Below are 26,022 nucleotides of genomic sequence, written 5' to 3'. Positions count from 1 at the left end.
AGAAATGATTTTAAACTCTAAAAGCTTCATCAAAAGATCTAAATTTCTGCTTAACTTCTTCTGCTTGAAAATCAAGTAAATTCAATTTCTCTTTGATTCTTTAAACTGATCCTATTATTCTTCCGCTCAGTGTAAGTCTCTTTGTCGTTCTTTGGACTATTTCTCAAAATTTATTCTTCTTTCACCACGTATCTTCATTTTTTCCTCTTCTCTCACTATTGCGGATTAAAAAAAAAAGCGTCTTTCACTAAACTCTGGGGCTATCACATTGTAACCATTAGAATGGTCCGTAAAGTGTTGACCCAATAAAGTGTGACTTTCGTGCGTCTTTAGAGCCGTGCGCTTTTATTTGGCTGTAAATGGACACAGAGTGAGTGAAAATGTCCATATTAAATTGTGAATTGTCTCAGAGTGAATCGCATGGGGGATTTTTTGTTGCTTTATTCTTTTTCGTTGTAATGTTTGGAATATCTTTAGCTGATTTTTTTTTTATTACACGTTTCTCTGTCAATAAGCCATCTCCTCAGCATTGATGTTGCTTAAAGTATAAAAAAAAAGAAAAAAAAGAGAGACGGTGTAGTTTGGTTGCATTTCACACGATTACCATAAATGCACACACCGTATTAATTTGTATGGGATTGCGTGGAATGATCACTGCTTGGTGTACGCGATGAATGGCGAAACAGCCGTGTCTCACAGGCCCATGTCAGTCAACTGTTTTCAAGACCAAAAAAGACTCTCTTCTTGTGCATTCACGATTCAATTTAAATTGATATACACACGCGTGCTGCTGTTGGCTGTGGCTTATTTAGGTGCGACCACAGACAGTCTGGCGACTCTCGGCGTGCCCCCCATTGCACAGCACACACCCGGGGTAGGGAGAGAGCGCCAGGAGAGAAAACTTGTGATTGTCGTGATTAAGCATTTACGGTCAAAAATTTGCTAAAAGACTACCCAGCAGCAGCTTGGATGATGTTTATCGCCTATAAAAGACACGATTCTTGTTTTTTTCTTCTTCTCAACTTGCGTCGCAGTACTCGACGTGTCGTTGATGCACCTCCTCAACTTTCTTTGCACTCCGCATTTTTGCAAATTTATGCCTATTTAAGGCGCAAGGCTGCTTTATCGGAATATTTTGTCCACTTTTAGCATCGAAGACAAACTACGTTGTACTCAAGAGTGTGTTGAAAAAAATATTGCAACGTTGTGTAAAAGTTTGCCGAAAAAAATTATTTAAAGAAGCAAAATGGTCTGAAATTGATTCTTGAGGTTTATTTTTGGGGATTCTTTTAAAGGAGCTTCTTCAATAAGGATGTTGTCCTGATTCGATGAAACAACTTGAAATATTTCAACAACAATAGCGACAAACTCATCAGAGTAACATTGTAGCAAATGCTTTGAAACATTTAAAGAGACAAAAAAAGCAAAAGGAATTTCTTAATTTGAACGTTCTTCTGGTGATTTCTTATTCTTTTTTAAATCACTAAAAGATAATTCGTATCAAAATTGTATCATCGATTTCCATTTGAGATTGAATAACCACCTTTTCTTCACAAAAAAATTTGAATGTTCATAGAAAATTAAAAAAAAAGATTAAGATAGTTTCTAAAACATTTTCAATCTCATTAGAATTTTTTTTTTATATAAAAAATTTGTTCTTCTCTAAAAATTATTTTTTGTCCCCATATTTTTCGCACCATTAAAGCATTTCTCATTAAAGAAAAAATTGTCAAGTCTTTCAAAATGAATCAGATGGAATGATTTTCACTTTTGACGCATTTCTCGGCCCTCTGTGGGGCGTGAATTTCCATCAATGGGAATGCAATGGTGTAAAAAAAATAATAATAGCGGGGCTCAATTTAGAGAAACAACACACTAATTAATTAATCCCACACTTAATTTGATTTATGTAACAAAAGTGCATTAAAGTGCAAATTAAATTGGTTGTAGCCAACAAGATTGATTCGATGAATTAAAACTTGGGATGCATACAAATTGCAAAATAGGCGTTTGCACGAGAGATTGCCGCCTCAAAGAAGAGAGAATATTGTGGCGCTGAGTGTGGGTGGATTTGTCTTGTCTCCCGGAACACGAAGTTTGCTGTTCATTGCAAAAAATAAAAGAAGAGAAGAAAAAAAAAGAATAGAAGAAAGATGATAAGGAGTTTAAAAAATGCTGCCAATGAGCAACTCATTGAATCCACTGAATGAGGGAATCATGATGATGGTGGTTGCACAGAGAGCTCTTTAAGTTAAACATAAATTTTCGTGTCTCGCATCTTCTTTATTTTTTTCTTCTTCTTTTCACTATATCGCTGCTAATTGGTGCTTAATTGATGGAATTGGGTCAAAAGATGTTGGGTGATCTGATAAGTCATTAAATCTTTCACGTCCTCATCATCTCTGCGGTGAGGCACTTTTTTTTTGCACGGAATGTGCTCCGTCCACCTGAAACAAGAGAAAATTCCGCGCTGTAGTCTCGTTTTTTTTCTTATTCCTTCTCTCCTCACATTTGTGCAAGTTGGAAAAAAAATTACTTATCATTCACTCAACACCCGCAATTACGTGGGAGGTGGCACAAAAACGTCTCGCTAAAACCAACAATGTAATGCAAAGGTCTCTCGCTCTTTTTAAAAAAAAAATCCCCTCAATGGATCACTTCCTGCGTCTCTCCCAGACGTGGAAATTTGCAAATATCTCCTGCACACAAGAAACCTTCTTTGCACCCATTGCACACACACGCTTCACAGCACCGTGGCGTCGAGATATGGTTTGGAAAATTGAGATCTCTACGGATGATGGTGAAAGACCATCCGAAAAATTTTTTTTTACCATGATCTCCACTTTCCACAAAGTTACTTTTCTTACGCGCGCGCGTCTTTTCCCTGCATCGCGGTGCGAGGTGTTTACGAACTCCATGGATTGCGATTCATTAACACTTAATTATAGGCTTGGCTTTGAAAAAATAAAAGCAGCAATTGAATGAATTTATTGCGATGACGATCACGAAGCCTACAGCCAAAAAGATCCAATAGTCGAGATTAAAAAGGCTGGGTGAGCTTTGAAATTAATTTACAATTTGTGGAATTTCTTTAGTTTGTATTGGGAAAGATAAAAAAGTTTAGTTTTCAAAATGTTTTGAGTAATTTTTGCCTTGAAGTTAAAGCTAAACATTGCTGATTTCTTATTTTTACAAATTTTTTTTTGGTTTCTTCAAATGATACAAAAAAATATGCAAAAAATAGTCCATTTCCCATTCCCTTTAGAAAAAATATTGAAAGAGATTTTTTAGAGAAAAAAGTATTTTTCAAGGAAAAGCGAAATGTTCTGCAAATTTTTTATTATGTTGTAGCAAATCTAGTTCCTTTAATCCAAACTTTATGCTTTATTTAACCAACGTACGTCTCGGTATAATATTGGGCCTTCTCCAGAGAGTTTCTCACTTTTTTTGACAAAATATAATTTTAAGAAATAACGCAACATTTTCCTTCTCTTCAAGAAAATTAGATTTTCCTTCTTTTAGCCATGATAAAATGGTTTGAATTTGACTTTATAAATACTTCTTTCAAGTTCGTAATTTTTCTCTCCTCTTCTTCTTTAATCGATCTCTATTTTGACCTTCTTCAGGTCCCCAAAAAGTCTTTCAAAAAACATTTTTTAAAAAATCGTTAAGACAATAAAATATTAAATTACTGCAACATTAAAAGAATTCCAATAGTTCGTTCACATAATTATGTACACAATTGGAAATTCGTAGCCGGCTGGGCAGATGAAGATGGAAGCAAAATGGAAAAACAAGACAGAGAGCGAGTTCCTCGTGCCAGAAGATCGCGCACAATATTATGGGTGGAAGTTGGTGAAAGAAGTGAGTGTGTTGCGAGCGGTGTATCATGGCATCGGTTACATGCCAGAGCAATGCGATATATGGAGCGAAAAGATCTCGAAAAACTATTAATTCTATAAAAGGCTGCTGACCTCCATATTCTAGCCATGTAAACTCACTCAGTTTCTGCGTAAATATTTCATCTTATTTTTTTTCTTCTCTTTCTCTTTTACAACACATTAAAACATTTTCATTGGGATTTCATCTCTCTCACTCTGTTTGCCCGTCTTTTCCTCCATTTGTGGCATCTTTTCTTAACATCTCTTTGCGTGTCTTTTTGCCCAAATCTGGGATTTTTTTTATTTGGATGGGCTCCTATGTGAATTTTCTCACAGGGCCCCCTCACAATACGCGAGGTGTGTGTGTGTGGAAAATTCCTCAACGCATAAAGTGCGACACTTTCTCTATAAAAGGGCATTTTTTCCACTCTTCTGTGTGTGGTTCCAGTCAATTGATTTTCTGTCCAGAGCGGTGCCATAAATAGATGGAAAAATCAATCCGCCTGAATGATCTTTCTCAATACAAATCCTCCTTCATCAATGGGCCACAACACTGCTGCTCTCCATTCACACGCGGAGATACAAAATATGATCTCTCCGCCGTATTGTATGTAGTACATTTACGCACATTTCCCAAAGCTGTGAAGCCTACAATTTTGCCAAGCAGCTCACCCAGAAGTTGGGTGGAAGAGTCTCTCTCTGTCTTTTTGCCACTTTCATCTCTTTTATGATCTTCTTTTCTCTATGAAACTTCTTATTTAATTTTTTTTCTCTTAATTTCATTTCTTTAACCTCTCCAGCCGGCTTCATCCAATTTCCACGGCAAGCAGTTAAAGAAGAAAATGGGCATGAATGAATGAAAAAAAAAAACGCCCTGCAATTAATTAAAATAATTGCATGTTGTTGGTTAATTAAATGGAATGTTAATTCTTATGCGCCACATAATTAATATCTATTGATTTGGAAACTCTCTGTGTCCGCGGAAGCTGACTCACTAACGAGGCGCCATACAGGAAAAATTTCCCTCTGCTTTAGCCCAGCCAATATAGAGATATTAAAATTCTTTTGCATAACCATTCTCAGCATTTTGTCGTCGTGATGAATCATAAGTTCACCACACTGATAAATATATTAAAATGCCAATATCATACACTCCCTGTATGTTTGTGTTTAAAATGATAAAAAAAAATCACACATTTCCAACTAAAGTCTGTGATTCAGCCGTACGACGTGGAAGGAAAAGCATTTTGTTGGATGTTTTGTGGATTTTTTTTTCTTCTCTTAAACAGTCCTCCAATTTATTGCCAACTCAACTTATGCGCACATGCTCTTTATCCGCTCCTTGACACTCCAAATTAAACGCGACAGAGGCATTCAAGCACATTTCTTTAGAAGCACTACTCGATATGATTTTTCGAGTGAATTTATTTACTACAATTCTTCATTGAAAGGGGCGGGTCAATTGCAAAAATTTAGTCCTTTTTTTTAATAATTAATTAATAAAAATTATATTTTACGGAGTAAAATTTTTTTAAAGAAAATTCTTGAGAAAATCTAATAAAAAAATGAGAAAAAAGGAGTCTATTCGTCGCTATATGAAAAACTTCTTCATTAGTAAAAGAACACAGACACAGTTTATATTGTAGAGAATTAAAAAAGCTCAAGAAATCGCTAAAGAAACTTCCTATTTTCCACTAGGATAACACATAAAAAGCCGAAAAAGATTGCAAATAATTCGGCGCCATTTTATATTTTTCTATCTATTTTTTAATTAAAAGCTATCTAACTTATCTTGATCAATTCTACATCTATGTGTAGGCGACTTCAATAACACTACAGGTTTGAGAAAGAAAATCTAGAAAAACTTTTTCTTTATAACAGAAAATTAAATTCCAAGTTTGAGGTTAGAAATTCGTGTCCTCTAGGTGGTAAATGTATCAAAACATTCTGGTTGCAGCTAAATCTCGCTTAATCATACATATATTGGATCCTTTTCATCTATTACGATTAATACGCAAGATTTTAACCAAGAGATGATAAAGGAAAGTCCGGAAAGGTAACATAACCGCAATCGCAGAGCGTTGAGTGCCAAATTCAAATGGTTTATGCTCGTAATTATGTGCACAAGGTTCAATCTAAGATCTGTGATGAAAAGGAAGAACTCCATTCGTTTTTTGATGCTTGCACAGTGTCTTGTGGTCCCGAAAGTTGAGGTTAGGGTTCAAAAATTTATCTTTCAGCACATAATAATAAAAAAAAAAGTGTGAGGGAAAATTCAGAGAGGAAATGTGAAAAATTTAAAGTGATACAAATGTAAAATAGCGACACTGTTTTGAATTTTTTTTGCTTTTTCAAATTGTCAAAAAAAATCAAAAAATTGTTTTTTTTTTTGGTATCAGTGAAAAATTAAAAGTTTCTTTGACAATTTCTTGAGCTTTTTTTGATTCTCTATAAGATATAAAGTAATTAATTTTCTCCACAAATTAATAAATTTTTCATATTCCGGTGAATAAACTCCTTTTCCGTACCATTCTTCCATTTAAAAAGATTGTAAGAAATAAATCTAAACGTCGCTGGAAAAATTCATAATAAAAATCAAATTTTTCTGCATTATTAATGCACCAAAGATATCCATAAAATTAACAGCTACTAAAGAAATCAATAACTTGCTGAAATATATTGCGTCAAAAGCGATAAAAGCAGTTTTTTCTTCTTTCAAAAAATTGAAAAAGAAACAAAAAAGACAATAATTTATCCAGGTGATGCGAAAAATTGTTGCCAAATGGTCCACGCGCTTGGCTACAAGTTCACATTTGCATAAGAAAGAAAATCTCCTGAGAGACGTCTTTGAAAAGAAAAAAAAGTAAAAAGAAACATAAATATTGAGAGAAAAAGTTTAATTATGGGTTTTCGTAATTTTACAGGTGATTTGCCCCTTTGACAGTGACCTCTGATTAATTTATTCACCTCGGCTTATTCGCGACATGCCCATATTAATAAAACAAAAATGAATGAAAAGACATTCATTTGAGGTCGTAGCATGAGAGCATAGAGAGCATATTTTTGTGGTGGATCTTCCGCATAAATGAAAGGTTTTCCACACACGTGCTTTATGCCTTTTTTTGCTTTCATTTTCATCCGAAAAAACAAATTATTTTATTAGGAAAAATTTCACTATCATTCAAGATAAGAGCCTTTGGCTCCCTCCAAAGTGCCAAAATGAAAAGAAAAATCATTTAAATTGCAAAGGAAGCTCATTTGGGATTTTCTGCAGAGATTTTATGATTGATGGGATTTAATGGTTTTAGCTCTCTCTCTCGCTCTCTTTGGGGGTACACGATAGCACTATCGCGGGGACTTCCTCTTTGGGAAAGGCGCCCCATTTATTTTTCTCTTTCTTTATGCCCATTCGCCTCACACCATGAGAGTCAAAGTCACGATCTTCACCTTGAAAAGTACCCCGATTTTGCTTCCTATAACGAATTTTTGAGTTCACTGACATAATTTTTTAGCTGTGTTTCATTCGCGCCATTCGTGCGATGGATGGTTTATTAAAGCCAACAATCATCGTCAGTTTGGTGTGGAGTTAACATTGTGCTGACCAGAGACGCTCAGCGATGGGGGGGGGGGGCAAAACATCAAGCAAACCGAATGTGAAGATTGATCAGATAATTGGTTCTGCTCAATAAGCCAAACCGACACTGTTTGTCCTGCAAAAGCGTAATTTTTTCTTTTTCTTTGGCTTACTTTTTCTTTTTGGCCATCATCCTCCGTTGCTATTCATCTACCAATCCTTGTAGTCATTGATGCGTCCAATACCCATTCGTTCCTTCTTCATCTCAACCACAAGCCATGAGGGTTTGTTCTTAATCGAATGCGCCATGGGGAAGCGTAGGGGTGGCTTAGGACCCCGGAATGGGTGTGTTTTGGCCAATTTACGCTCCAAGAATTCCTTGTTGATCTGCTTTGGGTCCCTATAGAGGTCCATGTAGGTGTTGAAGGCCTTCCTAAGGGGGAACCACTGCTGTGGACCTACATAGTTCTTTTCCGCATCATATTCAAATGTTGGCAGAGATTTTTCTGTGAAGAGATTTTTTTTTATTGGTCTCTGATCAATTTGCGAGAATTCAAAAACTCACCAAAGACTCTGTGGAAGAGATCCCGCACGGAATCATCGTATTCTGCCTGGAAGAAAGCCAATCCGGCAGGAGTTAACGCATTCTGATGCTTCCTATACCAATCCAATGTGCGGAAGCTTCTCTGGGAAGGATTCTTCGTTTCCGGAACACTGTTTTCCTTGAGATCTACTTTCCCATCTTGCTTGTACAGAATAAATACATATCTGTGATAGCCCAGCCCACGTGAGGGGAAGGGTTGCATGTAGGGAACAACGCAATCCCCCTTGGCTACATCGCCATTGGGGATATTTGCCACCAACCAGTGAACATACTCACTGGTGGGATCATCAAAATGCCCATCAGGTGTTGTCATTGCAAGTGTCCACAGGGAATCTTTTGTCTCCTTTGGGAGTTTGTATGTGTGATCAAATTCAACAATAGGCTGCACCTTAGCATCCTCCGGACTCAGGATATTCCCATAGTAAACCGGATAGCATTCCTCAGTGCTTGTGGGATAGAGAATGCGCAGATTCACCCGTGGAACGAAGTAGGCATTCCCAAAGAGATGCTGATAGATCTTGTAGTACTCAGCAATACCCTTAATATCAAAGGGCCCAGAAGTTTTTATCCATTCCTCATTTACATCCTGCAAATCCACATTGAGCTTATTCAGCCGGGCAAGTTTCTCAATTTCCGGATTATTTCGCATTTTCTTCCTCTGATCCATGCGATCCTTGAATACCACCGACCGGGAGACTTTTAGCTGTGGCAATCCTATGTTCACCTTCCTGGCTAGCTCTGGATCAACGTAGTTTAGCTCTATGGGGAAAAAAGGGGCCCAAATCAAAACAATTTCATAACCTCAAATGGGCATGAAAAGAGAATTTCTCACCTTCCAGGCGCTGCTGAAGAGTTCTCGCCACTCCTGGTCGCTTTCCACGGATTGTATGACCATACCGATGAGGTATCTGGACGATTTTGTGACTATCCCGCGTAAGAAATTGCCTTAAAACGAGATTTTTCAGCATCTTCCTGCAATGTTTTTCTATCACATAACCCCAAATAAGGTTAGAAAAATTAAAAATCTTTTTTTTTTCGTTCTTCTTTATTTCGATAAAAGAGGAATGATTTTTGAAGACTCTAAAATCTCGTAGTTCCTAGCTAAAAAAAAAGATAAAACTCACACATTCTTATAAAATACTGCCAGAGTGTGTGCGGACAGAAAAAAAAACAGAATATATATAGCTTTTCTTAAGTAACTCTCGATGATTGATGCCAATCACTGGGTCTCACAGCTTCTTCGTTCCGCCCATGTCTATTGTCAGATCCTGCAGAGATCCCTTGTACGGCGTTAGCAGAGATTTCCTCTCGGGGTCCTTGGATTTTCTCGCCTTTGGTCGATTCATCTTCCCATATCTGTTAGTCAGGAGAAGAGAAATTATAATCAAGATTCTTCTTGAAGAAGTTCTATAAAAAAGGAGTAGATTCTCACCTGTTGACAACACCGTCAATCTCATCCATCATACGAAGGATGGTTGTTTGATCGGATGAATCAATTGGGGCAATGGAAATATCCCGGACAGCTCTGAACTTTCCACAATTATTCAGATGTTCATTCTCCAGCCGGAAGAAATTCCAAACGAAGCGCCTGAACACCTCCAGAGGAGCCGTGATCGATGTCATCACTTCTCCGGAAACAATCTTCGCTTCGGCAAGTACAAAGGCAGCCACCCATGAGAAGCGCAACACGAGATCCTCCACAATGGCAAAGTAGTAGAAGGATGTGGATGAGTACACAATTTCCTCGCGCAGGAAGCGATTCTCCCCAGCATTCTTATCAAACAGCCCCCAATCCATCTTGATGTCCCACAAATACGCATAAACGGACGACACAACGGCACTCAGGAGCCACAGGATCACATAGGGATTCTCAAAGGTACTCTCATACTCTGACGCATGGTAGCTCTTGAGTGTTGCAAAGATCACCACGAGGAATGTGGTGGAGTATTTTCCGGCATTCACGAGATGCGGGAAGGCCTCCCGGGAGTCCCTGTATCGCCTTAGGCACTGTGCAAAACGGAACCACGCTGGCAAGCAATTGACAATGGGACGAAGGATGAAGTCCCGATCGTTGTGGTAACGTGTATCATTCGCTTCAAGCCAATTCCCATTTGTGACGTAGAAACAAATGAGAAATTGAAAATCCAGCAGTGCCGTAACGAGGGAATTCAGCTGATCTGCCAGCCAAAAGTCTGCAAAGCCCACGTGGAAGAAGGGAGCTGCAATGATGCGACCAATTTTGCGTAGAAGCCAGAAACGTGCCTCAGGCCGGAAGACTTTGAATGGATTGCAGAGGAAGATGAGCATTATCAGCGACAGCGCCAGGGGATTCACAAAGGCTGGGATACTGAGGCTGGAACTGTACAGGAAACTGAGCATACTGAGTGTCCAGACAACACCAAAGATTGCCGCCAACTCCATGAGATGCTGCTCTGAGAGATGATTCCGGGGATCGAGCTCAAAGATGAGGACGTGATTGACACCCGAAGATCGCCAGCCGTAGATGTTGATGCCAATGAGGAAGAGGAACTCAATTAGGAGGAGTGGTCCACGGTAGAGCCGAAAGGCCACTTTCAGGTTATCTCCAACGGATTCATGGAAGATGGCCGAGAGGACCACTGTGATGAACAAAACTATGAAGCCGCCCGAGAAGAGACCCACCTGGAATGGACATTCAATGAGTGTTCCGCCATAGATAAAATTAATTTTAAGGGGGCTCTGGTCAACTCCCTCAGTAACCTCCACCCTCGCCTCACGGTAATCTAACAGAGCACTTTGAGCTAACAGCCATCCCCGCACCGCACAAGGCTGAGCTCCGACTAACTCTCTCTACACTCATCAGCACTCTTTGCTATTCTCTCATCTAATTACTCTCTCAGTGCTCTCCTACATTCTCTTGTGGATTCTCATATTCTCTCGCCTATTTGAAGGTTTGTAACCTGGGGGCAGAAGCCGTTGCCAAGGAGTGGGCAGCCGTTACAGTTACCGCCAATCTAAGGGTACTCACTCTATGAGCAGGTTAATATTCGCTGGATAGTGAGTCGGGCGTTACATTCGTAAAAACTTCGTCAAATTTCTTGACAGGTTCGTTACTTTCCCATGGGGAAGTTCACCTCCAGGTTCGTAAAATTGGGTTTCAACTCCTTTTGGAGGTAAAAGTTTGTAAGAATTCACCTCCAAAGTTCGTAGTTCTCATTTTTCCTCAAAAGTGTGTCATTTTTACATCCAAGTTTGTAGAAAGTTTGTAATTCGTTCTGAGAGGTTTCGAGCAGTTTTTTTTCTCTTTTTAACCTATAGAAATCATATGACCCCATCCCGCTTTTGCTAAACAAGGAAAGGGATTAAAAAACAAAAGAACCTTGAAAGTAATCCAGGGGCTCTGTTGCTCCCCCAGTGGCGGCACCCGGAGACGCTTCATGGCACGCTGCCGATCCCCACCTTCGAGCTCATGCGTCACGAGGGATTCTGTCTCATTGATAATGCGATCGATGTCTTTGTTCGTATAGAAATGAGACGTCTCAACGTGCTCCTGACGCCACTTTGCCCCACGATCCGTTGCCAGGAGCTTATCGTGCTTCTTGAGAATCTTTCGGAAGCCCGTGTGATTGAGCTCACAGAAATTCTGCAGGAGAATCACACTCAGATAGAATTCACTGAAAGCCAGCCGGAGTTCTTGGGCTTTTCGATATGGAATATCTGTGTACTTATTCATGGAAGATTTCTTGGATTTGCTCTTCTGACTCTCCTCCTGGCAACGTTTCAGCTCCGTTGAGAGTGCTGCAAACTTCCTCGTGGATTCAGCCAATTTCTCCGAGAAGAATGTATTGATCTTCTTGAGTTCCTGTTCGCAGTAGCTGAAGAAGGTTTCCTCAAAGTTGCTGTAGTGTCGCTTCCGGATATCCTCTTCAACTGCCTCCGCTGAGGGGGCTTCCTCGAGGGCAGTGTACAGCATCGCCTTCATCTCCTCGTAGCTGATGTACTGCTTCCGCCATTCCGGTGTAATGTGGGCGGACAGGTGTTCCGCAAACTTCATTCTGGCGCCACAGGTGTGTCACCTACAAATCCCCCGAAGCGATAGAAAGACATAATTTATATTAGCAAACACCTTGCTGACCATGAATACAGGATTTCTCTCCCTCTCCCCAATCACCTGTGCAGGTAAAATTCTTTATTTTTTTCTCTCCTTCCTTCCCGGAAGGGGCCCAAACTCCCCGCACTGGGGAACTTTCTCAACCAACACAAACCCCCTCCCCAGCAATCACAAAAACATTCTTCACTAAATTACACACAGTCTCTTAGAATAAGCACCATTTATTAGTTATTAATCACGCTTCGGGGAATTTATTGCTTTTCAGAGAGAAGAAGAGAAACTCGAGGGAGGAAAACAAACTTTACAAAAGAAATGCAAAGAAACAATAACAAAAAAAATTCCATTGAGCTGTCACACAGCTGATCAAAACTTCGGTAATCTTCGTGAAAACTTCGTGTGGGGAGAGCGCAAAAAAAATTTTTGCTAATAAAATTTATCGTGTTTTTTGTGATAATTCCAAGTTCAAGTGGTCCACAAGTGAATTCCCCAAACACACACAGACTCCAATGCATCAGGTGAGCCACAAAATTCTACCAACCTGTTGAGTTTTTGCGAAAAATTCACGTGAAAACCGGTTACTGGGAACTTCCTTGGGAATCTCCCTCCAAAAAAACAACCTAACCACACTTTTTTTCCCTTTTGAACTTGAGAAATGGGGAAAATCCCCAAAAGATCCAACGTTTTTGGCTTCCGCGAATGAAATGAGGGCAGAAATATGTTTGCCTTGGGCATTTATAGGCACACACTCTCCTCGGTATCTCTAATGTGTGGCGAAAAGAATGCTTCTTGTGTGGAGAAGCGGGCGCTGCTTCGGATGCGCCACCACCATGCCCTGATATCACAAACCAAATTACCATCAGAGAGAGAACAAATATTGAGTGCAATTAAAGCATTATCGCGTTTATTTCGCCGGCGCTATGTACACAAAAAAAAACTATGAGACTTAGGCGGGGGAACAGCGTGTGCTGGTGGAAGTGCCTTCCTCACTCCTTGTCCTCATCTTCCCCAAAGAAAATATGTTGACTGATTTTCTTCTTAATCTTCTCACGTCCCCTCTTGGGTTTATCCACTTTGACGGTCTTCTTTAGCTTTGCATCCCGATCCTGGGCAATCTTCTGCCAGTAGGCTTCCTCAGCATCCCCCGTGAGGACTGTGGCTGCCCTCTCGGGATCTGTGAAGCGTCGCACGAGATCTTCTGCTGATTCTGGGCTATCAACACGCACATAGGCAACTGTTGTGCCCTCCTTGACGTCCACGTACTTCACAAAATCATACTGCCGGAGTTCAGCCTTGAAATCCTTCACATCCACCAGAGGTTCAGCCAGCTTAAGCTCCACAATTAATCCCTTGGCCATGGAAATGCCCGTATTGGGTTCTGGCTGGGGCTCTCCGTAGAAATTCATACTCCCGGGGGATTTTGAGATGGTCAATGCTGGGGATTTTTGGGTATTTCTCTGCCCATTAGCTCCCTGGAGTGCTATTTTGGCTTCCCGGAATTTTTCACGCTGCAAATTCAAATACTTATTCCGCAATCTCTTCCATTCCTTCTTGGTCATGATTTTCAGGTCAAAGATTGCATCCCTATCTGTGGATGTCTTCTTCCGGGACTTGTGGCGCTTCCTTCGTGTTTGTTTCTTCTCCTTACCCTCATCTTCTTGGGGTTTCTCCTCTTCCTGGGCACTCTCTGCTTCAATTTGCTCATCCTCGTGTTCCTCCTTGTCTTCGGGTTCCTCTACACGCGCTTTCTTGGCCACTGGCTCTCCAGTTTCTTCTCCACTCTCTTCCTCAGACACCTTTGGGGGCTCCTCGTCCTCCGGGAGCTTCTTTTGCTGTTCCTGATTGAAGGAGATAACACTCTGCAGTCCTGCTGGATCCGTTTCTGAGCTCAACACTCCGCCAAATTTCTGGAATTCCTCCAGAGTTTTCTCCACGCAGTTTGCACTCTCAAATTCCACAAAACCAAATTGTTTGATCCTCTGTGTGCCTGAATACTTGGGCAGGGAGACGTACGTGACATTCCCATACGTTCCAAAGGCATTCTTCAGCCACTCATGATCCGCTTTTGCAGGGAGACCCTCAACATAGATTGTACAGCTGTCTGTATCAATGCCCCAGTTGATCTTTGTCCTCCTCCGCACGCTCTTCTCATCCGCTGAGATTTCCAGGATTTGTGACTTGGCCAGTGCCTTGACGATGTCTTTTGTGGATTCAGTGAGTTGCTTCATGCGGTTGAACCGGAGGAAAACATCCAGCGGTACAAAGGGATCATCATTGACCATTTTGCCCAGGAAGCGATCCTTCGTTATGTTGGCGTCACTAAAGTAGAACTCCATCTGCTTCCGGATGCTGTTGTACGTCAATTTCTTCCGGGCACGTTGTCTCTTTGTTGGGTTTGTCTTCTCCTCATCCATCCTGCGGAGGATCTCTTTACAATTCAGGAAGATTTATTTACAATTAAACGTTTCCGGCGGCAACCAACGCGCTGGGAGACTTTGACAATCTACAGTCAGGTATTGGTTAGCCTCACAGTATTATTAATGGGTAAGAAGAGTATATCCTATGTGACGTTTATCAATACCTGACTGTACTCTAAAGGTTTGGACAGAAAGATTTTTCAGTCAGGAGGAATTTATTTTGGCGGGAAATTTAAACACCAATTTATTCTTTTTTTTAATAAAAAAGATTTTTTTAAATTGCTTTTTCATCGTATAAAAATTCAAATTCAATACTTCATTTTGGTAGTATCATGTAGCACCCGGTAGTAATGCTAAAATTCACTTAAAAAATTCATAAAAAATAAAATTAATGAGAAGATTTTCAGGTAATTCGCGCGCAAATATCGTCGTGTGGCTTTTTTTTTCAGAGAAATTCAATTGGGACGTCTGCCTTGATGTCCTTTGGTCTGTAGGCATTGATGCCACTGCAGATGGCTTTATTCCGCAAGTTGATGTCATTCGACAGGAGGATAACCTTCTTCGTGGACTTCCTGAGCTGGAGGCAGCAATTGACGATGGAGTCATCCGGAGTGGGAGCACTGATGAGCAGCTCATTCTCGTGCATTGCCGTTTGCCCCTTGACCTGTGGATGACGAGCCTGGAGTTTGTCATTAATGTACTTTATGGCCTTCATTGAGGTATTCAGCTCCTCCTTGTGGTCAGTCTTTTGCTTAATCCTATCCAATTCCTGGAGCACAATGTACGGGATGAAGAGGATGGCATAGCCAGTGGCTACAATTCGCATATTGAGGATGTTCTCGAGGAAAATCAAATTGTGACAGAAGACATTTGTGTCCACAACCATGTAGAATACTTTTGAGAGATCCTTCACTTTATCACTCGGATCCACGGGACTTTCCAGCGGATCCGCAAAGTCCTGGTAATCAACAATGAGACGATTGTCATTGGAACTCCTCACGGAGACTCGATAATCCTTCCCATTGCGCGGTGGTGTGACTTTGGGTTGTTTCTTTGGGGAGATTTTGAGCTTTTTCGGTGGTGACGTCAGGGCTTGATCAGCTGCTCTACCTGCTGTGGATGTAACAGTGGCAGATTTTGCACGTGGTGGTGCCCGCATGGAGGAAGTTGTGGGAATTGCACGGATTTCTTGATCACTCAGTGGTCTCTTCAGTCTCTCATTGACAGAGAGTTTAGCTCGTAATTTTGGCCTTCGTGGCATGGCCGGAGGGGATTCCCCCACGTGACGTTTCTTATCCGGAACTGTCTTTACTTCCTCCTGCGCGGCCTTCCTTTTGGTACCCTGACGTGGTTTAGTGGGTGAGGGTGCTTTAGCAGCGGCCACTGGGATAACTTTTGGACGAACTTGGGTGACTCGTGAAGGTGTCCCAGCGGTGGGAACTTGCGGATTCTGTGTAGTAGTCTTCTGGGTCTCACCACGAAGGGCATTCTGAAGGCGCAAAAGACGATCCTGTGCTGGAGTTCTGCTGCTCCTATCGCTGACTTTTGGAAGGGAAAACGTAGCATAGGACTCGAAGATGTGCTTATGGTCAATTTTTTGAATCCCCTCGGGGGAAAAGGCAGTTTCCGGATGATCCGGAAGTGAAGAATCCACGGTCGGTGACCAATCCATTGTCACTCTATGTTGCCAAAAAAATTTTTTCAAAGAAAATTCGAGAAAAAACTAATTTAAAATAACATGTCCAGGAAGGATCTTCCCACAGATTGGATACTTACAATGAAGATGACAATATCTATGTACAAATTTATGCTAATTCAAGATAAATAAGGGTGAAAAACTCAATTTTCTTCAAAGAAACTTCTTTCTGCGTGTTATCCACATTTTTCTTCTTCTTCAAACTAATCGTTGGTACACTGTGAAAAATCGATAGATTGTTTTTATTTATTTATTTTTATAATTGTGTCCAAAAAAAATTTAATAATAAAAATTAATAAGAAAAAAAAATAAGGGATTTTCTTTTAGATCCTTTAGATCTAAATTCAAGATAAATTAAAGGATTCTTTCACAGATTAAGAAAAAGATTTTTCTTAGTGTTTTGTGAAATGTTTACTTTACATGTTCGTGCGTAGTATCCGCGAGAGGCGCTGGTGTTGCTTTGGCGCCTTTTTGCGCGTAAACTTTCATTGAAGAAAAATTCTTTGATCAAGAATTTCGAAGAATTTGCTGAAAATCATTCACAAAATTTACTAAAAACTCTTTCTTTAATTTACTAAAAATCTTCAAAATTGTTCTTTCAACGATTCTGATGATTCGGCAAACCAAAATATGCACCAACGATGAATAAAAAACGACAAAAAAGGATTTCCTTAAACGTACAAATTAACTTTATTACGATGTTTTTATTTAAAACGACATTTTCCTTAAATTTAGATTTGTGATAGATGGGAGACAATTCTTAATTTTCTTTTATTTTTAAATACAATATTCTTCCCTTCGTACAATTTCTCTCTCTTTGTAAATGATTCCTTTTTTTTCGCTACAAAAAAAAAGTTGGAATTTACACAACAACAATAAAAAAAATGAAATAAAATAAAGGGAACAAAAGGATAAAAAGTAGGTACATTTATAAGTTAATTTAGTTATTTGTATAAAAAAAAGGATACACAAAAAAATTGCGTGGTGTTTTTGGCACTAAACATTATCCCCGCATAAAATGGGGGCGGTTTGTGTGTGAAAATTGGTGTGCGCTCGAATTGAGAAATACATAATACATAGTATAATTTATTAGCCGGATCTGTGATCTACGTAGAGGAAGTACGTGCCTGCCGCATAGGCTATACAGTTGAAGATACCAAAGACTCCACCGGCAACATTGGCGCCAACGCCCCAGCCTGTGTAGCTGCCCCATGTGATGAATTGGACGACAAAGGCCAGGAAATAGAGGATTGTGGCGAGGCCTGTGTTTACGAGCTCCTGCAGAAAGGCAACACAAAGGGATTGTTAGAAGAATTCCTCAAATTAAAACTTTAAAAATTCAAAAGATTCAGACTTACGGTTAGGGGCCAATTGATGGGTAAATTGAGGACCTCACGGATACCCAGCAGGTACACAAAGCACCACAGAAGAGTGGCAATGAATGTGATAACAACGACAAAGAGGAAGAAGTGTGTTCCACCTAGCCTTGCTGGTGAAGTGAGGGCCATGCAAATTACACCGAATATCTGAAAAAAAGTCAAAAGAAATTAATTAGAAAATCTCAACAGCTACAGATGAAAGCATTCTTAGCCTAGAAATAATTTTAAATTTATTTTCGTTCAAGTTGATTAATAAAGAAATTTTCCTGTTTTCCATTGAATTTTGATTTCTTTTTCAACGCACAAAATTTAGCGATTCTTATGCCTTGAAAATGCATTAAAAGTCGCTCAGATTAAACGGATTAAACTGAGCGATTGCATGAAACTATGCAATTTATTGCAAGGCTTATTATCTATTTAATCTATGAGATCAATTCAGTATTTTTAATTGATTTATGATAAAATGAAAGTGTTTACATATCCAGCAAACTAAAGTATTTAATTCCGCGTAAAGTCGCTGAGATTAATCGGATTAATCTCAAAGAATTCAGCGACATTTCTCTTTATTTGATTTGAAGCATTTTCATGCATTTATATGATAAAGAGGACAACATTTTTTATTATTAAAACAATTTGTTTTAATTCTGCAAAAATTCGCTGAGATTAATTGGATTAATCTTAAGCACATAATTAAGCGAAACTTTTCGGTGTATTAAAATCATAATCGCATTTTTAATAATGAAGCTTTTTAAAGAAAAAGATTCGAGAAAAATTTGCTAAATAAAAAATTAAAGATAAATTCCAAGCAAAATTATTCAAAGTTAATTTTCTCTGTAAGTTGAGATGTCAAAAGGTCATCGCTTTGTATTATATTAGTTAAATGTTGAGTTGGTATAATTGGAGATTACAATCACTTGCAATTTTATTGTACAACATAATTGAACGAAATGAGTGAGGTGGCTCCAGCATAATTTTTGCTTTCACTTAAGCGCCACTTAATGAGATAAAATTCCTTCTTTTAAAAATTTTCTCTGCTTCTAAAATTCCTAAAATTCCACATTTTTGCAAAATATTTACACGATTTTTTTTTATCTGGAATTTTTGTGATTAATAAGTTGGTGTGCTTCTTTGGGTGGCCTTCGACGAAATATACACAAAAATTGTTTCTTGAGACACCCACGGGCTTTTTTAGCAATGTTAATTTCATGTAAAATTACCATAAATTCACAAAATATGTTTTTCATCTAGTTTTTTTTTCTCCTTCAACCACAATTATTAAATTTTCCTCTCAGTTTTTCACATCAACGCTTAATTCTCATCACCATCACATAAAACACATTATTCTTGGTGATGTTGAAAGCCACTTTATTGGAGATTGAAAAGAATTAATGGCAATTAGAAGTGGAGGCGATGAATGAAAAGAAAAAAAGATCAATTTGATCTGCAAGATCGTGCGTCCATGTGAAAGAGAAATCATTTTAATCTCTCGCAGCTTATATGGCCAATGTCTCCATCTCTTCGGCTTTTTCTTTTCCATCATCTTCTCTTTCAATCGCGCACAAAATCTGCATGAAGAAAGTGAAATGAGAGGCGACCTTGTGCGTGGATCGCGTTTTAATTGGCGCCAAGCATTCAATTTTAAAAGGAGAGAAGATGAAGATGCAATTTCAAGTGCAATTCCATGGGAAAATTGCGCTTGAAAATGAAATTTACTTATCAAACGTGTTTTTCTCGCATTTAAAGCTATTTGCCAAAGGAGATTTTCATCTTTCACTTTGCACAAGAAGAGCTGGTGCAGGTGTTTCAATCCAAAGGCAAAGCTTTGATGCAATATTGATTTTTATAGATTATTCTACAAGGAAAAGGAAATTGGAGGATTTTTCCTTAAGGAACTTCCCCCCTTTTTTCAATTTTTCTCCAGAGAGGAAGGAATTTTTTCATCAATAAAAATTTTCCAAAAGAAAAATTAAATAAAGCACATCAACTGAATCACCTTGTGGTGAATTTAGTGTGTCTGTGAGTCAAGTGTCCGTCATTTCTCTTTCATAAACTTGTTCACTTTTGCGAAAGTTGAGCTCTCTGCAAAGATCAGCATTTTTTTACATCTTCTACTTTGCCTTCGCGCATTATCAATCCTCTTGAACCTTTCTCGATCTATTTATTCTTCGTGCGTCGGCAGAATAAATCTCTTTTCTTTTTGTAAATTTTATTCATTGCCCCAAAACGTACCACGAAAATTAATTCAAGACGCTTTGCCCATGAGAAATTCCACCGAAAAACCCGCTTTTTTTCACAAAAGATTTACTCGCAGTGATAAATAAATTTTCTCTCGTTGTCCGTTAAAATTGCAACAAAGCGGAAATTTAAAAATAAAACGCCACGAAGAATAGTTTTTAATGTCGGTCGTAAAATTTTCATCACAGAAAATTCGATGGATAGTATATATTTTGAGGCCAGTGTGTGAGATATATTGTTCTAAATTAACAGCTATTTTTAGTTGTTAAATTCCTTGCTGTTCCGTAAGTATTTTTGGAAAATGCTTTTCCTGCCTTTTTCATCTATTAAAAAAAAAAAGATTTTCCACTACAGGTGGGTCAGGGGAGGGACCTTTGTCTGCCGGGATTTTTTTCTTGTCCAACGATAATTCAACCAATGTGATTCAGTTTGGCAGAAATATTATCAAAAAAAAGTTATCATGTAACAACAAAAAAAGAATCGCCGACTTATCACTGATAAGGTGACAAAGCATATACTTATGTATAAATTTTTTATATGTATGTGAATTAGATAGACAATACATAGAGCAGGTAAAAGGTCCAAACCAAAATGTTTATTCACACGCAATAAATATTAAAATGTGTCATGTTTATTCTTAAAAAAAAAAGAGAGAGAAAAGATAAAAAGCGATATACAGTGTGAATTTCGTAATTAATTTCAGGTGACTTGTACGAGGAATTTTTTGCTTAGAACCAGAAGAAACTGAAATTTCTTCTAAAAGAAAATTTATTTAATCACATTTTAGAATCTTATCAGAGAAAGACAGAGAGCTTTCATTATCTTTTGCCATATCTCTTTTTAGAAGATTAACTTTTATGGGGAGAAAGGAATAAAATTTATATAAAAGAAAATTCAGTGAACTTTCGATAAATGCTTCCTTTACAAAGTGAGTCAAACAAGGTGTTTGAATTATTTTTGAATTCCATTTATTTCTCCTTCTCTAGAACAACAATAGATTTACAAAGGAGTTTATGCAACGACATATGAAAGACTAGTCAACCCGAGCCCCCAATCACGTGTGAGCAACCTCCATTTTAAGCCATAAAAGGGGGCGTATATTAATAGGGGGGATGAATAATACGGTACCCCGAAAAATTTTTAAAATAAAAAAATCCCGTTATCTGACACTTCAGCAGGTAGAAAATGGGAAAAAATCAGTTTTTCTGTGGGGGCGCTATAAAGGGGGGAGGGGGCGGAATCCCATATAGCGCTTGCAACTCGTATTGACCCCCTCTACCCCCATACCAAATTTCATCAAGATCGGCCCAGCCGTTTAGGAGGAGTTCATGTGCCACAGACAAACATTTCAGCTTTATATATTAAGATGATCCTCTGTCGTAGAACAATTTTAACCCATATCATCTTGTAGGGGAACATAAAAAATAGAAGAATCGCGAGAGAAACTCCCCAATATCCACTGGGATCACATAGAAAAGTGAAGTGATAGCACAGTCCGGAAGTACATAACCTCAATTGTGGAACAACATTGAAATGAATAGGAGGACCTTTATTGTGTTCAACCAGCGTAGCATCGGGACCTCTTGAGCTTCTTTATAACCTTCCCAACCTTTCCTGCCTACGCGTTTGAAGTTTTGAATGATTTTTGCTTCATTTCTGGCTTCCCGGACTTCCCGTCGTTGAGTTTTTTTTTCTCTTCTTGGAGTGCTTCCAAAAAATCATTTGCAAAAATCATTCAAAACTTAATCCGGGTAGACAGGAAAGGTTGGGAAGGTTATAAAGAAGCTCAAGAGGTCCCGATGCCACGTTGGTCGAACATAATAAATGTCTTCCTATTCATTTCAATGTTGTTCCACAATTGAGGTTATGTACTCCCGGACTGTGCTATCACTTCACTTTTCTATGTGATCCCAGTGGATATTGGGGAATTTCTCTCGCGATTCTTCTATTTTTTATGTTCCCCTACAAGATGATATGGGTTAAAATTGTTCTGCGATAGAGGATCATCTTTCATATACTCGTGCATGAACTCCTTTACTTAGAGAACAAATGAAATAAAATATTTCTCGCATCAAAATTCATCATTAATTAGCATTTCAGTGTCATTTTGCGGGAAGAATGATCTAATTCGTGGTGCGATATTTGCAAACACACCACACACACACCTCTTTGAGACTAAAGAATTTATTATTGAAAGAGAAATCATCACCTACGGAAAAGCTAGACTGACATTTTATTATATTAAAAAAATGTTGCGCTCGAAACCCATTGAAATAGTCCAAAAATGGTGAGTGTGGCTCCACATTGGAAATGCTTTTTTTGTTATCGATATCTTGTGTGGTTTTTTGGGCATTTTCTATACGTATAAAGTCTTTGCACCATCGCCCATTTGCCCACACAGAGGTCGATAGAAGAAGTATTTTATGTAGATATTCGTTTTTTTTATAACACACCCGCGCGATAAGATAAGCAAGGTGGCTTCTGCTACCAAAAAAAGAGAGAAAATCTCAAAGGGACAATAAAACTATTTTTTTTTTAGAATTTCTAAAGAATTTAAAAAATGTTTAGGATTTCAGAAAGGGCTGTGGGGGAGTGCGAGCTTAAAGTGACTGTAAAATCTCTTTTAATTGCATGCCTTTTGAGACGTGGGAATTTTCTTTTTAATGCTCTGTGTGTGAAAAATCCAAACACTTTTTGCTCTCAGATTTTTTCCCACACTTTATTCTCAATGCTAAACACTTTTTTTTCAACCACAACTGGCAAGCAAAATATGCCAACTTTATCAAAATGTCTTCACCAAATCGTAAATTTAAACATTTTTTCATTATTCTAAGCGGAAAGAGAGAGAATTTCTAATTTCTGAATGATTTGAATTATTTTTACATTTTGTACAGCACGATTTACAAAATTACATACTATTGGATCGATTTGTGCAAAAATACTCTCACTTGTCTCTCTCTCTCTCGACGATTCCCTTTCATTTCCAATCGCGCATACATAATGCCAATATAATGCTAAAATAATGATTGTCGTGATGGTGGAAAATTAGCCCACAAGAGATCCACAGGAATGGGTGGTGCAGGTGTTCACAAATTTCCTCATACTCATTGAGCAAAAGCTCAAAAAAAAAACTCTAAACTTCCTCAAAGATTCACAGAAAGATGACAAAAAAAATCAAAAGTCTTTTATAGATCACAAAAGTTAGCATAAAAAGACTTAAATGCGTGTCATGCGCGGTTCAGTGAACATTACACGTGCTAATATGCTCACTGAGCTGTTTTTTCTATGCTTCACTTTGTTATTGTGCGACCACAGGGCATGTTACAAAGTAATAACAGTGATGTGATAACATGGTCATAAACTTTGCATCCTACAAGGGCTTTCAGTGGTCACGCAGAAGCACAAGGATAAATTTATATTGTGCCTTTAAGCTTCCCTCAAACCTAGTGTAAATTGAATGAATTAGAGGGCTAAGCATTTAGGGAGAACGTTTAAAGTTAATATTTTATTTACAAAATTCGTTAAAATTAAGAATTTAACCCATTATTGTTTAATGTTAAAGGTAGGAAGGAAAATATTTCTGTGAGGAGTATTTTTTGGCGATTTTCTTAATAATTATATTTAGTTCAGAATTTTTGATGAAAAATGTTTCTTAATAAATCCTTGAGCTGTGTCGCTAAAGGAGTTTATCGGTTTTAATATGAGAAAACACCTCAATTGAAGAAATAATCGACAGTCACATAATTTTGTAGAAAAGAGCATAACTAAATCAAGAAATCACCTGGAAAAGACAGCAAAGATTTTCTCAAAAAATGCAATAATGACGTCACTGTTTAAATTTTGATTATTTAAAGAATATTTTGGTGATATTTTTAATAAATCTATTTAACTAGTAGTTCCAAATTTTTAATAAAAAAATGATTCTTAATAAATTTCTGAGATCTGTTATTAAGTTATGTTTTTATACGAATCATAGAGTAAAGGAGTTTATTCGTTTTAGTTTGAGAAAACCCCTATAAAAGAAAAATAAGAAATTGTCAAACAAATTAACCATTTTCCACTAAAATAAGTTGAGAAAAAAGGCAAAGATATTCCGATAAATGTAAATTTCAGTACAAAATTCAAAGATTTCAAGGGTTTCTTGGTCGCTGAATTAGGCCCAATGACGTCAGCCATTTATTTTTTATTCTTGAAATACGTGGAATTATTAATTTTGACTATCCGTCGATTAATTTTGATAAGAAATTTTTTTTGCCAAGAGTTTCATTCATTAAAACAAATAAATACACACAATAGTGACGTCATTATTTGCGTTTTGGACTGTTTTTTTCCGACCTTTCTCAGTTAATTCCAGGGCTGAAAAAAAAAGGAAATTTGTCTGGAGTTTTGTTATTTATTAGAGCTTTTGTAAGATTACGCGTAATCCATTTTTTCCTGAAATAAGGAGTTTTCACATTCAGAAACGTATGAACTTCTTTTTAACCCTTTCGCGTCTACGTGGAATATAAAAACATGTGCTGTTTTTATCACGATATTTGTTCTGTGGATGATTTAAAACGACTTTTCTAATTCAGAACGTCTTCTTTGGTCTCTTTTGCGTTAATTTGATAGGTTTGTAACATGGAAAAACAATTAAATTTATAAAAAATTGGAAAAATAAGATTTTTGACTCAAGAAATGCGAAAGGGTTGATTAAAATAAAGAATTCATTAAAAAAGTAACTAAAACAACACAGAAGAATAAAAATTTGAGATAAAATGACTTATGTTCATCCAAAATTAAATTTTTTTTGTATTTTAAGTTTAATGACTCGTACAAAGACATATTCTATCGAACAGGCTGTACTGCAACACTCCACTGTAATTTATGTTTTCATAGAAAAGGATTATTTTTCTTTTGCATTAAAGAATATTTTATTTTATTCTACTTAAGCAGCTTCTGTTTTAATTCGATTTGAATTTTCTGTTCATTGTTTCCCCTTTTTAATTTAATTTAAACATAGAACCTATAGAACCAACATACAATGTTTCCCCCTCGAGGTCAATTCGCTCTCGAAGCATAAAATTGGATCTTCAATATAATATTCTCTTTTTTTCTGGTCCGCAAAGTTTAGCCTTATCTAACCACTTGACAATACCAGTTGTACCATTAAAAATCACGCTAATTTCGCTTAGAGCAGGGAGGTGGTGAAGTCTGTATCTCACATACAGGGGAGTGCCTGTGCTGGTAAAAAAAAATGCGTGGCAACTCCCAAGTTCTTTTGGGCAGCTCATGAGGTGCAAGATAAGGTTTTATTTTAATTTCCTTTTGGGTCTCTCTTGTATCTACAATTTTCTTTGCCTTTTGTGGTTGCGAATGAATCGTCACGGTGATAATTTTTTTTCTTTACTTTAGCACAACTTGATGCGATTTGATGATTCAGGAATTAGAATTATGGGGGCTGTGGGAGGTACGAGGCATAGACCATATGGTGAGAAGATTTTCGGAAGTGTCTCTGTGTGTGTGAGGAGGAAAAAATAAGCTCTGAGTGCATTCGCGAGACATGACACCGATTTTATTCTGCGTTGAATGGCAAAATTTGTGTTGGCGTTAGGAATTTTCTTTGAGAGGGAACTTAGAGAGTCTGTTTGTCTCACAGTGAGTGGAAATAACAATTTATCGACATTTATGGATTAAAAAATAATTTTTTTCGGGATGATCTTCATACCAATTGGATGATTTTGAGGATTCCAGGCAGGGTGAGGAAGTAGCTGACATTGCACTGAATCCAAGAGAGGCTCGATGCTGGCTTTGGTTGTGGCTGTGTTCGCTGTTGCGATGAATCCACTGTTACCACTGTTTCAGGCATTTTTTTCTTCTTTTCTTTTTAATTCACTTTACCACACAAAAGTCCTTAAAAAATGAACTTTTATTTTCTTCAAAAACAAACTGCCCGAAAGGAAAAAAAAAACTTTCCACACTTGTTGAACTTTTTGTGATTAAGAGAAAAATAAAATGTAGACCGAAGTTCTTTCACCAACGCGACTCGACTGAATGATTAGTTACGATTCCGACGACTGTGGCTTGACCTCCAATACTCGTGGCTCGCTACTGCCTACCTCCACACACTCGCAATGATAAAAATAGGTGGAGAAATAACACAGCACCTG

At 38.0% G+C, this 26,022-nt stretch overlaps 6 protein-coding genes across 7 annotated transcripts in view; 1 reads left to right on the top strand and 5 right to left on the bottom strand.

Annotated features, from left to right (window-relative positions):
* Nucleotides 1-26,022, top strand: part of LOC129788401 (N-acetylgalactosaminyltransferase 7) — a 783,634-nt gene that overhangs the window by 240,133 nt on the left and 517,479 nt on the right. The window lies entirely within an intron of this gene.
* Nucleotides 2,263-9,066, bottom strand: LOC129788427 (39S ribosomal protein L38, mitochondrial). The gene is made up of 4 exons (XM_055824488.1): nucleotides 8,892-9,066; nucleotides 8,021-8,818; nucleotides 7,629-7,961; nucleotides 2,263-2,447 (listed from the first exon to the last, which is right to left on the bottom strand). The coding sequence occupies exons 1-3, from the start codon at nucleotides 9,025-9,027 to the stop codon at nucleotides 7,666-7,668; spliced, it is 1,230 nt and encodes a 409-aa protein (XP_055680463.1). The 5' UTR covers nucleotides 9,028-9,066; the 3' UTR covers nucleotides 2,263-2,447; nucleotides 7,629-7,665.
* LOC129788394 (xenotropic and polytropic retrovirus receptor 1) lies at nucleotides 9,086-12,860 on the bottom strand. Of its 2 annotated transcripts, none has more exons than XM_055824424.1 (4): nucleotides 12,688-12,860; nucleotides 11,418-12,114; nucleotides 9,492-10,720; nucleotides 9,086-9,415 (listed from the first exon to the last, which is right to left on the bottom strand). In XM_055824424.1, the coding sequence occupies exons 2-4, from the start codon at nucleotides 12,090-12,092 to the stop codon at nucleotides 9,289-9,291; spliced, it is 2,031 nt and encodes a 676-aa protein (XP_055680399.1). In that variant the 5' UTR covers nucleotides 12,093-12,114; nucleotides 12,688-12,860; the 3' UTR covers nucleotides 9,086-9,288. The 2 variants fall into 2 exon arrangements, with proteins under 2 accessions (XP_055680399.1, XP_055680398.1); XM_055824423.1 differs by lacking the exon at nucleotides 12,688-12,860 and adding an exon at nucleotides 12,210-12,525.
* Nucleotides 13,029-14,674, bottom strand: LOC129788416 (la-related protein 7). The gene has a single exon (XM_055824463.1). The coding sequence runs from the start codon at nucleotides 14,558-14,560 to the stop codon at nucleotides 13,133-13,135; it is 1,428 nt and encodes a 475-aa protein (XP_055680438.1). The 5' UTR covers nucleotides 14,561-14,674; the 3' UTR covers nucleotides 13,029-13,132.
* Nucleotides 14,807-16,467, bottom strand: LOC129788428 (uncharacterized). The gene is made up of 2 exons (XM_055824489.1): nucleotides 16,340-16,467; nucleotides 14,807-16,242 (listed from the first exon to the last, which is right to left on the bottom strand). Exon 2 carries the CDS (start codon nucleotides 16,233-16,235, stop codon nucleotides 15,009-15,011), a length of 1,227 nt encoding a protein of 408 aa, XP_055680464.1. The 5' UTR covers nucleotides 16,236-16,242; nucleotides 16,340-16,467; the 3' UTR covers nucleotides 14,807-15,008.
* Nucleotides 16,926-25,983, bottom strand: LOC129788459 (CKLF-like MARVEL transmembrane domain-containing protein 4). Its single transcript, XM_055824562.1, has 3 exons — nucleotides 25,581-25,983; nucleotides 17,618-17,785; nucleotides 16,926-17,537 (listed from the first exon to the last, which is right to left on the bottom strand). Exons 1-3 carry the CDS (start codon nucleotides 25,719-25,721, stop codon nucleotides 17,349-17,351), a joined length of 498 nt encoding a protein of 165 aa, XP_055680537.1. The 5' UTR covers nucleotides 25,722-25,983; the 3' UTR covers nucleotides 16,926-17,348.

Source organism: Lutzomyia longipalpis, chromosome 2 (genome assembly GCF_024334085.1).
Source record: "Lutzomyia longipalpis isolate SR_M1_2022 chromosome 2, ASM2433408v1".
Lineage (NCBI taxonomy): Eukaryota > Metazoa > Arthropoda > Insecta > Diptera > Psychodidae > Lutzomyia > Lutzomyia longipalpis.
The sequence above is the reverse complement of the archived record's forward strand: the minus strand, read 5'-3'. Positions and strand labels throughout refer to the sequence as shown.

What these genes read in the sequence shown, in the direction of transcription:
- LOC129788427 (XM_055824488.1), bottom strand. Translation starts at nt 9,027, where the DNA reads ATGCTGAAAAATCTCGTTTTAAGGCAATTTCTTACGCGGGATAGTCAC. An exon ending in TCTTCAGCAGCGCCTGGAAG is followed by an intron (nt 8,819 to 8,891) that starts GTGAGAAATTCT and finishes TTTTCCCCATAG; the next exon opens with AGCTAAACTACGTTGATCCA. An exon ending in TCTCTTCCACAGAGTCTTTG is followed by an intron (nt 7,962 to 8,020) that starts GTGAGTTTTTGA and finishes ATCTCTTCACAG; the next exon opens with AAAAATCTCTGCCAACATTT.
- LOC129788394 (XM_055824424.1), bottom strand. Translation starts at nt 12,092, where the DNA reads ATGAAGTTTGCGGAACACCTGTCCGCCCACATTACACCGGAATGGCGG. An exon ending in GCCCCTGGATTACTTTCAAG is followed by an intron (nt 10,721 to 11,417) that starts GTTCTTTTGTTT and finishes TGTCCATTCCAG; the next exon opens with GTGGGTCTCTTCTCGGGCGG. An exon ending in ATTGACGGTGTTGTCAACAG is followed by an intron (nt 9,416 to 9,491) that starts GTGAGAATCTAC and finishes CCTGACTAACAG; the next exon opens with ATATGGGAAGATGAATCGAC.
- LOC129788416 (XM_055824463.1), bottom strand. Translation starts at nt 14,560, where the DNA reads ATGGATGAGGAGAAGACAAACCCAACAAAGAGACAACGTGCCCGGAAG.
- LOC129788428 (XM_055824489.1), bottom strand. Translation starts at nt 16,235, where the DNA reads ATGGATTGGTCACCGACCGTGGATTCTTCACTTCCGGATCATCCGGAA.
- LOC129788459 (XM_055824562.1), bottom strand. Translation starts at nt 25,721, where the DNA reads ATGCCTGAAACAGTGGTAACAGTGGATTCATCGCAACAGCGAACACAG. An exon ending in TCCTCAAAATCATCCAATTG is followed by an intron (nt 17,786 to 25,580) that starts GTATGAAGATCA and finishes ACTTTTTTTCAG; the next exon opens with ATATTCGGTGTAATTTGCAT. An exon ending in CCATCAATTGGCCCCTAACC is followed by an intron (nt 17,538 to 17,617) that starts GTAAGTCTGAAT and finishes GCCTTTCTGCAG; the next exon opens with GAGCTCGTAAACACAGGCCT.